Source organism: Podarcis filfolensis (assembly GCF_964270895.1).
Source record: "Podarcis filfolensis genome assembly, chromosome: 12".
Taxonomy (NCBI): domain Eukaryota; kingdom Metazoa; phylum Chordata; class Lepidosauria; order Squamata; family Lacertidae; genus Podarcis; species Podarcis filfolensis.
Genome location: NC_139614.1, coordinates 13,493,261 through 13,506,575, shown reverse-complemented (window position 1 = coordinate 13,506,575; position 13,315 = coordinate 13,493,261). Strand labels below are relative to the sequence as shown.

Sequence of the window (13,315 nt, the reverse complement as noted above, 5' to 3'; positions counted from 1 at the left end):
CTGGGCCAAGTCAGGGGCCTGAGCCTGCCCTGGCTCCAGATGTGGGGATTACCTTGTTGCCCTCTGCTGGGCAATCATGTAAAGCTGCTCCACTACCAGTTGGGTCAGGAGAGGCTGAGGCGGCCCCTGGGTCTAGTAACCCACTGACGTCTCCTGAGCTGCAGAGACTCAGGTCTGATAGAAGGAGAGACCTGAGTACTCGCAGGAGGAGTACTTGCCTTTGGGCGAAACAGGGAGGTGAGTCACCGGGGGATCAGGACCGGCTGATACCCCGTCAGAGATAAAAGGCTGCCGGACCCCACCCCAGGTTGCGGGAGCAACATTGCTGCTTGCTGGAACCTACCTGAGACCTTGTGCCTGACCTTGCCTGGTTTCCTGCCTTGGCCCTGTTGGACTGACACCTTGTGGAATCCTTGGATTCGGGACCGGACCTGGATCACATGGCTTGGGTTAACCCCTGGGCCCAGCACAAGCGGCTAGGATTCTTTATGCGCTGAAATGGAAGGATGAAGTCGTCCCCACCAAAGAAGAATGGATGAATAAGATAATGAACAATGCAGAATGGGCAACATTAACAGCAAAATTAAGAGAACCTAATGCTGAGTGCTTTATGGAAGAATGGTTGCCTTTTTCAGACTACTTAAAGAAATATTATAGTAAATGGGCGAAAACTATAGAAATTTATTCATGTATGCAACTACAGCGGCAAGAATGATACTTGCCCAAAAAGGGAAAGAAGAAGAAGTCCCAGCGAAAGAAGAATGGATACAAAAACCTATGGAATATGCAGAAATGGCGAAACTTACCAGAGGGGGGGAAAAAGAAATCAAGATAACAAACTTTTTATAAAAGAATGGAAATGGTTTATTGACTATTTACACACACAAAAACCTGTAAACAGATAAGAACATTGGCAGGATTGTTGTAATAGCCTGCAGTTTATTAGAGTATATATTTAAAGTACCGTATTTTTCGCCCCATAGGGCGCACCGGCCCATAGGGCGCACCTAGTTTTTTTGGGGGGAAATAAAGGGGGAAAAAATTATTTCCCACCCCCGGTGCAGGGCTGGGGCGGGGGAAGCCCAAGCTTCCCCCGACCCCAGCCTCCAGAACAGGCAGCTCTCCGCAAGCCGTGGGAGCCCAGTGCGAAGTCGCCCCGGGCTCCCACAGCTTGCGGAGAGCTGCACGAAGCTCGAAGCCTGGGGCGCGCTGAGCTCAGCGCACCCCGGGCTTCGGGATGCAGAGGAAGACCCTTCTGTTCCTCCTCCAGCTTCACAGGACAAGTGCGTGGCTGAAGGGTCGCTGGAGAGGTGCTGCGCAGAGAGGGAGAACTGCGCAGCGCCCTACAAGCGAAGCTGGAGAAGGACAGGCTTCGCAGGACAGGCGCCTCGCTGTGAAGCTGGAGGAGGTACAGAAGGAGACCCTTCTGTTCCTCCTCCAGGTTCGCAGGACAGGCGCGTGGCTGAAGGAGGACAGGCGGGTGCAGTTCTCCCACCTCCCGCAGAAGCCCGCAGAAGCCCCATGCTCTTTAAAGGGTTCGTGGCTCCTGTGGGCTTTACACGAGGTGGGAGAAGGGACTGATGTGGCCAGTCAGTCCCTTCTCCCTCCTGGAGAAAAGCCCGCAAGAGCCGCACGGAGCTTGTGTGTGGCTCTTGGGGGCTTTTCCCACCTGCCTCCCTCCTGCATTCGCCCCATAGAACGCACACACATTTCCCCTTCATTTTTGGAGGGGAAAAAGTGCATCCTATAGGGCAAAAAATACGGTAGATGAATAAATGAGTAAATTAAGCTAATTTGGAATATGCGGAAAATATAAAAATAAATGTAAAGAACAGCAGAAAGAGGAGGAAGTCGAGTTTTGAAATGTTAAAATGATTTTAAAATTTTTGAAATGCATAAAATTGAACATGCATAAAATAAAGAAATATTATAGTATGATGAACTCATGAGCAGGATCTGAGCGATGAGCAAAGGAAGTAATTGGATTATATTATCATGGTTATGATAATATGAAATCAGCCCTGAGTGCTCACTGGAAGGACAGATCGTGAAGCTGAGGCTCCAATACTTTGGCCACCTTATGAGAAGAGAAGACTCCCTGGAAAAGACCCTGATGTTGGGAAAATGGAGGGCACAAGGAGAAGGGGACGACAGAGGACGAGATGGTTGGACAGTGTTCTCGAAGCTACAAACATGTGTTTGACCAAACTGTGGGAGGCAGTGGAATACAGGAGTGCCTGGCGTGCTTTGGTCCATGGGGTCGTGAAGAGTCGGACACGACTAAACGACTAAACAACAACAATCATGGTTATGATTTTAAAGACAGAAGATAGGGTGCAGCAGAAAGGGAGAAACAACAACCCCATGGAAAACAGGGTGGGAAGTCAACAAAAATTAGAGAAAAGAAGAAATTGGGTTTTGATTGTATATTTCAAAAATGTTGAAACTTAATAAAATATAATGGACTTGCACAGCATTTGTTTTCTACAGACCCCTTCTGACTGAAGCCCATGTTTACCATGTGTGGCTTGCATCCTACTTGCCTGTCCTGCTAATTCTGGACTTCTACTGTATAATGAAAGATAAGGATTGAGAATACATTTTGGAAATGTTCAAAGGAAGGCTAAGCCAAGGAACATTTATCACTGTCTCTCTTGCTTATACTTTACCTCAAGTCACTAATATAACCTCATTCTCCAAAATGCATTCCAGGATGTCCAAGAACATAGCTTGGCTCATGGTGCTTAATATCATAAGCAAAGCGAATTAAAGACATGCCAAGCCATCTGCTTTAAAGCAGAAGTAAGAAATTCACCAAAAAAATATAATAAAAATTTGAACTGAAAAACGAGGCCCTATAAGATGGCAAATCTGATTAACAGCACTGAAAAACAAATATAGGTTTTTCAGACATTACCACATCTTTCGTTGCTCACATGACAAATGTTCTGAGCATTCCATTGCTCCAGAAAAACTAAGAGTAATACAGACAGTAAAATACTCTTCATACTACTGTATTTCTATCTAGGTTTCTAAGACATTCTGCTCACTTCATCATTCTGTGTAATGGTTGGGTCTCTCCCACAGAAGCGAGACAACTCCAGCAGCAATTAACTCAGGTTTATTGCTCAAAACACACAAAATGGCCTCGGTCAGGTATACCTGAAGGAGTGTCTCCACCCCCATCGTTCTGCCCAGACACTGAGGTCCAGCACCGAGGGCCTTCTGGCGGTTCCCTCCCTGCGAGAAGCCAAGTTACAGGGAACCAGGCAGAGGGCCTTCTTGGTGGTGGCACCCGCCCTGTGGAACGCCCTCCCACCAAATGTCAAAAACAACTACTAGACTTTTAGAAGACACCTGAAGGCAGCCCTGTTTAGGGAAGCCTTTAATGTTTAATAGATTATTGTATTTTAATATTCTGTTGGAAGCCGCCCAGAGTGGCCGGGGAAACCCAGCCAGATGAGCGTGGTATAAATAATAAATTATTATTATTATCAATCACACTGGAGCTCAGTCACTCAGCGTCTGCTTCCAAATTAGCTGTTGCCGAGTCTGAGTTCCGCCCCTTCCTCTTCCCACTTTTAAAGCCCCACTTACACTTCCTTTCCTGTTCACGCCTCTCATTAATTCTTGCTCGCCTGCGCGTCATGGGATGGGCTTTTTCCAGTGTCCCTCCCTCTGAGTCCGAGCGTCAACTGTTAGTCTGTGTCTTCTCCCTGGAACTCCCCCCCCCTTCTCCTTGTTCTCAGAACTCAGGCTTCTACTGCAACTTGGCTGCTCCTCCCTCGTTCCGCATTCCTGCCTAATTACCTCCTCCTGTCTCTCCAAGCTCTCCCCATCTGTCAGCAATGGGACGCAGCTGACATTCTGCATAAACCATGTTTGTTATACATTGAGGAATCCACAGTGGAATAGTGACTCTAATTCTCATTAGCAGCTGTCCATGAAGTGGTCGTGTACCATAGAATCATAGAATTGTAGAGTTGGTATAATGGATTGGCAGAACAAGTTACAAGAATATGTGGAAATGGCGCAATTGACCAACAGCCTAAGAGGCAGTTCAAGACAAGAATTTGCACAAAAATGGGACAAATACAAGAGATATGTACAAAAATATACCAATGATTTTTTGTCTATGGCAGCATTTGAATGGATAAAGAAATATAGGAGAAATAAGATTAACGGTACAAATTGTTGTAAGTATGTATTAGAGAATATATAAAGAATAGATTAATAATGGTAGGTACATTCACTATTAGAATAAAAGCATACAACGGGAATTGACAGGAAGTCTAAAGTTTTTTATGATATTTTTTGTTAATAACTTTTGTTAATAATCTTTGTTAATAACCACATTAAAAGTAGCATAAACACAGCTGAAGCTTAAGGTTTATATGTAAAAAAAGACAAGTATATATTTGTTTGTGTGTGTGTGTGCGTGTATGTATATGATTGAAATCTCAATTTACTCAACGAGATGTACTTTATATATGTAATGTAAGACTGTTACTAGAGCTTGTTACATTGCAAATAAAAATAAAAATAGAATTGTAGGGTTGGAAGATACATCAAGGGTCATCTAGACCAGCCCCCAGCAATACTGGAATCTTAACTAAAGCATCCATGACAGATGGCCAGCCAATCTCTGCTTAAAAACCTCCAAGGATGGAGAGTCCACCACCTCCCAAGGGAGACCGTTCCACGGTCAAAGTGCTCTTACCGCCAGAAAGTTCTTCCTGATGTCTAGCCAGAATATTCTTTCTTGTAACTTGAAGCCATCGCTTGGGGTCCCACCCTATGGAGCAGGAGAAAAGAAGCTTGCTCCATCTTCCATGTGACAGCCCTTGAGATATTTGAAGATGATCTCCTCTCAGTCTCCTGTTTTCCAGCCTCAACATAGCCAGCTCCTTCAACCATTGCTCATAAGGCTTGGTTTCCAAGCCTTATATTATGAGGTCATCTGCTTTGTGATGCGTTTTGTACTTGTCATCTGGGCAGCCCAGGACCTCCGTACACACAGCCCAGGCTTGCGCCCCGGGGAGGTCACTTTGGTGCTCCTAATGCAGCTGTTTGAATTCACCCACAGGGGCACACTCCATTGTCTCTAGAGATAGACAGATGCCAAGTGCCTTATTGACTGTGAAGATTAGAACCAAACAGTAGCTTTTTATCTAAATTAATCACCGATCAAAGAAGTGGTCTTGGGAGCTCTCCTGTGGGACCACTCCTGTGGGACCTGGCAGAAACTTGTAAAACGAAGGTGTTTTGGTTTCTTATTGGCAGAGAGGATGAGATGTGTGGCTATGCTTTTAATAGCAGCCAGAGGCTTTCACAATGTGTGGTTCTGTCCTGCATTGACTTACATAGGGACATATGTAAATGTCATAAAGGAAGTTGAAATAGTCACTCTCGGACAGCAGATTCAAAGGGGATTGTTTTCATATCTCCAGCCAAGGTCTTCCTGTTACTATTTTGAATTAAACCCATGATGAACCAGTGCATGAGATTGTCTGTTTTCCCCTCCGTAGCAAACACTTGACAACTTGCACAAAATATGAAGATGTTTTTGGTGTTTATTTTCATCGTTACTGAGGCTCAGACGTCGATGGGTCATAAACCAGGTAAGGCACTGTTTTCTTGTTTTAAAACGGTCATGTTTGCTCCTCTGAAAAACCAGAATACCACAAATAGTATATTTCTACAATAGAGCAATTGATGGGACGCGGGTGGCACTGTGGGTTAAACCGCAGAGCCTAGGACTTGCTGATCAGAAGGTCGGCGGTTCAAATCCCTGCAACGGGGTGAGCTCCCGTTGCTCTGTCTCAGCTCCTGCCAACCTAGCAGTTCGAAAGCATGTCAAAGTGCAAGTAGATAAATAGGTACCACTCCGGCGGGAAGGTAAGCAGCGTTTCCGTGCGCTGCTCTGGTTTGCCAGAAGCGGCTTAGTCATGCTGGCCACATGACCCGGAAGCTGGACGCCGGCTCCCTCGGCCAATAAAGTGAGATGAGCACCACAACCCCAGAGTCGGTCACGACTGGATCTAATGTTCGGGGTCCCTTTACCTTTACAACTGAGCAAAACACCAGGCACAGTTTTCATACGTTCAGATGTGTCCCTAGCACGTGATAATTGACTGATGGAACAAAAAGTCCTGGATAGAGTTATGGGAGGTACAGAAGAACTTTGGGACACCCAACCAATAAAACATACCTGGACTGAGGCCATTCACCCCATACATTTAAAACACTGTGATACCACTTCAAACAGTCATGGTAAAGTCGTCTTGTGAGCCCCTTAGACTGCTTGACTCCACCTTAGTTATTGTAGTATTTTCTCACTCTCTGTGAGAAATGAACACTTGAAGATTGAGTATTGATTCCTTAATCGTGTTCCTTTCCTTTCTTCCTTTTTAGCCCCCCAGCCTGCCGATATCGTTTTTTTGGTTGCCAGCAGCAATACATCTTCACACCATGTCAAAACGTTTATTAGCAAAGTCATCGATGGTTTGCCGCTAGGTCCTAATGAGTATCGTGTTGCACTTGCCCAGTATAACAATCAAGTATACAATGAATTCCAACTGGATACCTATAAAGGGAAGATTCCAATGTTGAACCATATCAAAAACAAAGTTGTGTTCAGAGGCGGGCCCTTGAAAACTGGTACTGCTCTCCGGAAGATTCATGAGACCTATTATGGGAAGCCAATTCCTGAAAGGGACCGGTCCAATATTTTGGTTGTGATGACATCTCAACCATCTGGTGATGATGTAGAAGAAAGTGCCCAATTGTTGCACAAAGCAGGAGTGAAGGTCCTTGCACTGGGCATGGAGGATGCTTCCTACGATGAACTAATTCGGATGGCCACAAAACCATTTAGCTTCTTTTTCCCTAGAACAGAAGAACTCGTTTTATTTTCTCAGAACATTTCCGGAATTGTAGATGCCATTCACGTAGGTGACAACAACCACCCAGATCTAACAAGCAAGAGAGCTGAGGACAAAGTAAATAACGGGACGGTTATAGAAGGTAAGAAATGAGATGCTGTTGAAAAAAGATTTATAAGGAAGAGGGTGGCAGTGCTAGAAACAAAAATATACAACTGGTCTGTCCCATATATGGTCTTACTGGGGTCTTACTCAAAACACACTTGACACTATTTCCCCCAAACCGCTCCCACCTGCCCACTAGCTGACGTCACTCATTATGTCAGCTGATGGGTGGGAGCGTAGGGTTCAACTCTGTGTTGGTAAATTCCTGACATGTGTTGGTAAATTCCTGATAGCACCCCTTGCACTGCTGTTCTCAAGTGCCCAATAGTAAGCTGGTTCTCAGATGCTCGGAAATCCAGTGCAAATGATTTTGACATGAGGGTGGGGCAGGCAACTTACCTGTCAATCATGTGACATTATAATGACACGTTTTGATTGACAGGTGGGTTATCCAATTTGCTTTAAAAGAGCTTTTTACAATGTTACCCTACACATGTTCACTCAGGAGTAACTCCTATGGGGTTCAACAGGCAAGTGGGTATAGGATGAGCCATAAGTAAGAGTCTGGTGCACAAAAGAACCAAATATATTTAGTCACTTTTAGTCATAGAATGAGAGAATCAGGGAGTTGGAAGGGAACCTAAGGATCATCTAGTTCAACCCCTGCAATGCAATAATATGCAGCTGCCCTATACAGAGATCGAACCTTCAACCTTGGCGTTATCAGCACCACACTCTAGCCAACTGAGCTATAGTCAATGCGTTATTGTTTTGAATAGTGAGGTAATCGCCATTTCTGACACCCTGGATTCACAGATTTGTCCATCCCTTAAATACGAGTTCGACTTTTCCATTCCTCCAATTTCATCGTTGCAATAAATTTTAACAATGGTTGCCAGTTAATAGGGGTAGCGAGGCACAAGCAAGATGCCCCCAGTTTGACAAAGCTCTGGATTATCGAACCCTCCAAGTTCAGGGCTGCTCAGTTATAAATATATTAAAGGAAATCAAGAAAAACCCATCTATTGTATATGGCAACCATGCCTTACGACAGGAAAACCACAGTGTAGAAAATCAAACAACTCATTCAAATCAGCTCAGCACCTCTGCAATTCAGCATCTTATGCTTGTTCATGAAAACAGTCCCACCCTGTTGTAGAAATCTTCTTGGGTCTAGTTCCAGGATGGGGAAGCTTTGGCTTCTTAGATGTTGCTGGACTCAAGTTCACATCAGCCACAGGAAGCTTGGGTGAAGGTCAGGGATGGTGGGACTAGTGGTGGAGGAAGGGGCGTGCGGGGTGTGTGGTCTGCCCCAGGTGTCATCACTGGGAGGGTGACAAAATGAGGTTTTTTAAAAAAAAATATTGGGCTCACGAAACTTTTTAGGAGTGACGTGGTGGCTTAGGTGCCTGCAGGTTCCTCGCTGCCTGAAACGGCACCGTGGGACTTGCGTCTGCCTACTGCCCCTCCCTCAGCCACCCTACAGCTTTGGGGGAGGTGGCAGAGAGGCTCGCTTTGCCCCCATGGGCGGATCACCCTATTGGGATACTGCCGGGGAGATGGGGGCATCAGGCAGGCCCCCACCTGGCTCCCAACGATCACCAGTCTCCTGTGGAACAGCATCAGTCAGTTAGCGACACGAGCCTCAGATACACTTAGAGACTCATGCACGCTCTGTCAGCAGAGTGTGTAAATCTCCACACAGCAGATGAGGCAGACAAAGGCAGATGTAAGCATTTTGTTGTTGTTGTTTAGTCGTTTAGTCGTGTCCGACTCTTCGTGACCCCATGGACCAGAGCACGCCAGGCACTCCTGTCTTCCACTGCCTCCCGCCGTTTGGTCAAACTCATGCTGGAAGCTTCGAGAACACTGTCCAACCATCTTGTCCTCTGTCATCCCCTTCTCCTTATGCCCGCCATCTTTCCCAACATCAGGGTCTTTTCCAGGGAGTCTTTTCTTCTCATGAGGTGGCCAAAGTATTGGAGCCTCAGCTTCAGGATCTGTCCTTCCAGTGAGCACTCAGGGCTGATTTCCTTCAGAATGGATCGGTTTGATCTTCTTGCAGTCCATGGGACTCTCAAGAGTCTCCTCCAGCACCATAATTCAAAAGCATCAATTCTTCGGCGATCAGCCGCCTTTATGGTCCAGCTCTCACTTCCATACATCACTACTGGGAAAACCATAGCTTTTACTATACGGACCTTTGTTGGCAAGGTGATGTCTCTACTTTTTAAGATGCTGTCTAGGTTTGTCATTGCTTTTCTCCTGAGAAGCAGGCGTCTTTTACTTTCGTGACTGCTGTCACCATCTGCAGCCAAGCAATAGCCAATGTTTAATCTTGCATTTTCTTCCCACTGCAGCTTGCGATGACGATGCAGTTGCCGACGTGGTGTTCATAGTGGATGCGGGTCCTCCGGAAAACAAATTTGAGAAGATTCAAATATTTTTGGAAAAGCTGGTGTCTTCTCTGGATGTGAAGGAGAAATGCATCAAGGTTGGCTTGGTGACGTTTGGCGCTAAACCCGAGGTGATATTTTTACTGCGGATGGAAATGGATAAGACGAATGTTCTGCAGCGCATACAAAGTCTTTCTCCCAAGGCAGGAAAAGCCAACGTTGGCTTGGCCATTCATTTCACAAGGGAGAAAGTTTTCACGGAAAGTTCCGGAAGCAGGAAGAGCCAGGGGGTGGAACAAATAGCCATTCTTATCACTCACAGGCCTTCAGAAGACGGGGTGGGCCATGCTGCAACCATTCTCAGGAGAGCAGGTGTGACGGTGTTTGCAATTGGCGTCGAAAGGGCTGATGTCGCTCAGTTAACCCAGATAGCTGCGTACCCGCCACAACAATACGTGACCCACCTGAAAACATTTCCCCACTTGCCACGCCAGGCTCTCGTTTTTCATAAGAAGGTGGTGAATCAGGTGCAACGAAAGCTCTACATGGACAACAAAAGAGCAGAACTGCTTAAAAGAGGTAACTTGTCGTCTTACGCTGTTTCAGGAGAGTTGCAACGCTCTAGTTCCTCGGCAAAAGCAAGAAGAACATCTCCAGAGGTGTTGCAGAAGACTCATTTGGTGCCTGAATTTTCATTTAATAAATTATTATTATTAATGTTTAATAGGTTATTGTATTTTAATGTTCTGTTGGAAGCTGCCCAGAGTGGCTGGGGAAACCCAGCCAGATGGGCGGGGTATAAATAATTTATTATTATTATTATTATTATTATTATTATTATTATTATCATTATCATTTGGCTCTAAAAAAATGTGACAACAGCAGACTGGAAAGCAGGAAGCAAAACAACAACAACAGCATGTTCTCCCTTGAAAAAGCTAAAAAAGGAAAATAGCATAATCTATTATACTATTATTTATGTAGAACATTTGTATCCTGCTCTTCAGTCAAAAAGTCTCCCAGGATGGTTTACATCCAGTCAATTAAAACAAGTCCTTTACAGTCTAAAATAAAAGGTCACACAAGGGAAAAGGGACAGGGAGGGAAGTAGGGGGAAACGAAAATTCAGGCACCAATTCTTGAACAGTTGTTCTTATAGTGATCGGGTTTTTTGCACAATTCAGGGATAGGAAGTGCATGGCAGAGCCGGGCTTTCAGCAAAGCTGGTAGAATGAGCCCTTCTTCCTATCTCTCCCATTGAGGCAGCCTGATGGAATAGCTGCTCCCTGAGGGAAAGGAGGCCTGAAGGAGTTGGCTTGTCACACCAGAGCTGATGGTGTGAGCCTTCCTTCCCATCTCTCTTGAAAAAAGAGCTCAAGATACAATATTTGACTACAGTGGTGCCTTGCAAGACGAAATTAATTCGTTCCGCAAGTTTTTTCTTCTTGCGAGTTTTTCGTCTTGCGAAGCACGGTTTCCCATAGGAATGCATTGAAAATCAATTAATGCGTTCCTATGGAGACCGCCTTCAGACCAGGTCCGGGGACAGTCTGTCCCCGGACCTCTTCTGAAGGCTGGCGGGGGGAGAAGGACTTTTCTCCCCACCGCCAGCCTTCAGAACAGCCTTCTGAAGGCTGGCGGTGGGAAGAAAAGCCCTTCTCCCCCGCCAGCCTTCAGAAGAGTTCCCGCAGGGCTGCCTAGGCTGCGGATAGCACCCTGCTGCCCGGCGCGAGGGGCGCTCTGCTTCAGAGCGCCCCTCGCGCGGGGGAGACATCTGCAGCTTGGGGAGCCCTGCAGGAGTTCCCCGCAGGGCTCTCCAAGCTGCGGATAGGGGCAGCAGGCTGCTATCCGCAGCTTGGAGAGCCCTGCGGGGAACTCCTGGAGGGCTCCCCAAGCTGCAGGTGTCTGCCCGGCGTGAGGGGCGCTCTGAAGCAGAGCGCCCCTCGCGCGGGGCAGCAGGCTGCTATCCGCAGCCTAGGCAGCCCTGCGGGAACTCTTCTGAAGGCTGGCGGGGGAGAAGGGCTTTTCTTCCCACCGCCAGCCTTCAGAACAGCCTTCTGAATGTTGGCGGTGGGGAGGAAAACCTTCCTCCCACCGCAAGTCTTCAGGAGAGGTCCGGGAACAGAGGAGCAGGCGCGCTGCGGTTCCCCGCTGTCCCCGGAGATTTCCCTATGGGCTTTTGTCTTGCGAAGCAAGCCCATAGGGAAATTCGTCTTGCAAAGCCGCTAAAAATCGGAAAACCCTTTCGTCTTGCGGGTTTTTCGTTTAGCGAGGCGTTCGTCTTGCGGGGCACCATTGTAGTTTTGCAGCACCTTTGCAGATCTTCCTCTTGTTTCTGTCTGCCACGGACTCTGGAACCAGTCTCTAGTTTCTGGGAAATTCAGCCGACTGGCAATGGCTCTCCAGGGTTTGAGCCAAAAATCTCTCTCAACCTGAACTTAGAGATACTAGGGCTTGATCCTGAGACCTTCTACACACATATCACTGAGCTATGGCACTTCCCCAAAGGCCTGCCACTATATCATGAGGATCCACAGACATCACTGTGAGATTAATCCTGGAATATGATAACTTTTGGATGATCTCAATATGACTAGGAAGAGAGCCATCTGAACAGGAACGGATGTTCTGATAAGAATGACTCTCTCCTTCCATTTACAAATGTGGGGATCGGGGAAAATATGGTTTCTTACAATCACTTGCTAACATTTTGTTGGCTCAATTCAGAGAGCTGCGGAGGGATCCACGGGGCCTGCTGAGGTTGTGTTCTCCCACAAAACTCACAGAAGCTTCTTGCTGCTTCAGATAGTTTTCAAGGCAGGATGGGAGCAGGGAGATGAGGAACCTGGCCTGAACCCAAGAAAATGTCCCACCCCCATTTATAGAGAAACTAATAGATCACACAAGGGACGCTGTGGGTTAAACCACAGAGCCTAGGACTTGCTGATCAGAAGGTCAGCGGTTCGAATCCCCGCAATGGGGTGAGCTCCCGTTGCTCAGTCCCTGCTCCAGCCAACCTAGCAATTTGAAAGCACATCAAAGTGCAAGTAGATAAATAGGTACCGCTCCAGTGGGAAGGTAAACGGCGTTTCCATGCGCTGCTCTGGTTCTCCAGAAGCGGCTTAGTCATGCTGGCCACATGACCCGGAAGCTGTATGCCGGCTTCCCTTGGCCAATAAAGCAAGATGAGCGCTGCAACCCCAGAGTCGGCCATGACTGGACCTAATGGTCAGGGGTCCCTTTACCTTTTTAATAGATCACACTGATCGCACTGGCAGAGGTTGCAGGAGAAAGGGAGCACTCCATAGAAGAGAAAGTGTTCTGTCTTCTTGCTGCAATGTCATGTAGCAACAGATCAGGACCATATCACACATGCAGCAGCAAAACTGGGTTTCTTAACAAGTGTAGACTCAACACTTGGCCAACCTTGGCTCTCTGGCCAATGGCTACTAGACATAATGGTTATGTTCACTATATTATGTGTCTGAATGCAAGTTGATGGGAACTGCAAGTGGGAAGAGTGCGGTGGTGCTCATGTCCAGCTTCCAAACTTCCTATAGGCATCTGGTTTGCCACTGTGAGAAAAGGAAGCTGAACTCGATGAGCCATTGGCCTGGTCCCACAAACTCATATTATGTTCTACGATGCATGTTCTTCAAAATGCATGTTTGTTGCATGCACATATTAAATTACACATGTGAATTAAAAAGTGCTTAAAGGTAACGGTAAAGGGACCCCTGACCATTAGGTCCAGTTGTGGCCGACTCTGGGGTTGCAGCACTCATCTCGCTTTATTGGCTGAGGGAGCCGGTGTACAGCTTCCGGGTTATGTGGCCAGCATGACTAAGCCACTTCTGGCGAACCAGAGCAGCGTATGGAAACACTGTTTACCTTCCCGCCGGAGTGGTACCTATTTATCTACTTGCACTT

At 46.7% G+C, this 13,315-nt stretch overlaps 1 protein-coding gene and 1 long non-coding RNA gene across 2 annotated transcripts in view; one reads left to right on the top strand and one right to left on the bottom strand.

Moving 5' to 3' along the window:
• LOC310745634 overlaps positions 1 to 4,927 on the bottom strand; it is a 36,863-nt gene extending 31,936 nt beyond the window's left edge. The window contains exon 1 of the long non-coding RNA XR_014540256.1: positions 4,721 to 4,927. This is a non-coding gene — a long non-coding RNA (uncharacterized lncRNA). The remainder of the gene's footprint in view (positions 1 to 4,720) is intronic.
• Positions 4,928 to 5,005: 78 nt separating this feature from the next.
• LOC310746418 (collagen alpha-6(VI) chain-like) overlaps positions 5,006 to 13,315 on the top strand; it is a 61,205-nt gene continuing 52,895 nt past the window's right edge. Inside the window, exons 1-3 of the mRNA XM_083580133.1 lie at positions 5,006 to 5,621; positions 6,415 to 7,026; positions 9,350 to 9,964. Coding sequence (XP_083436259.1) covers positions 5,555 to 5,621; positions 6,415 to 7,026; positions 9,350 to 9,964 — 1,294 coding nt within the window. The 5' untranslated portion in view covers positions 5,006 to 5,554. The remainder of the gene's footprint in view (positions 5,622 to 6,414; positions 7,027 to 9,349; positions 9,965 to 13,315) is intronic.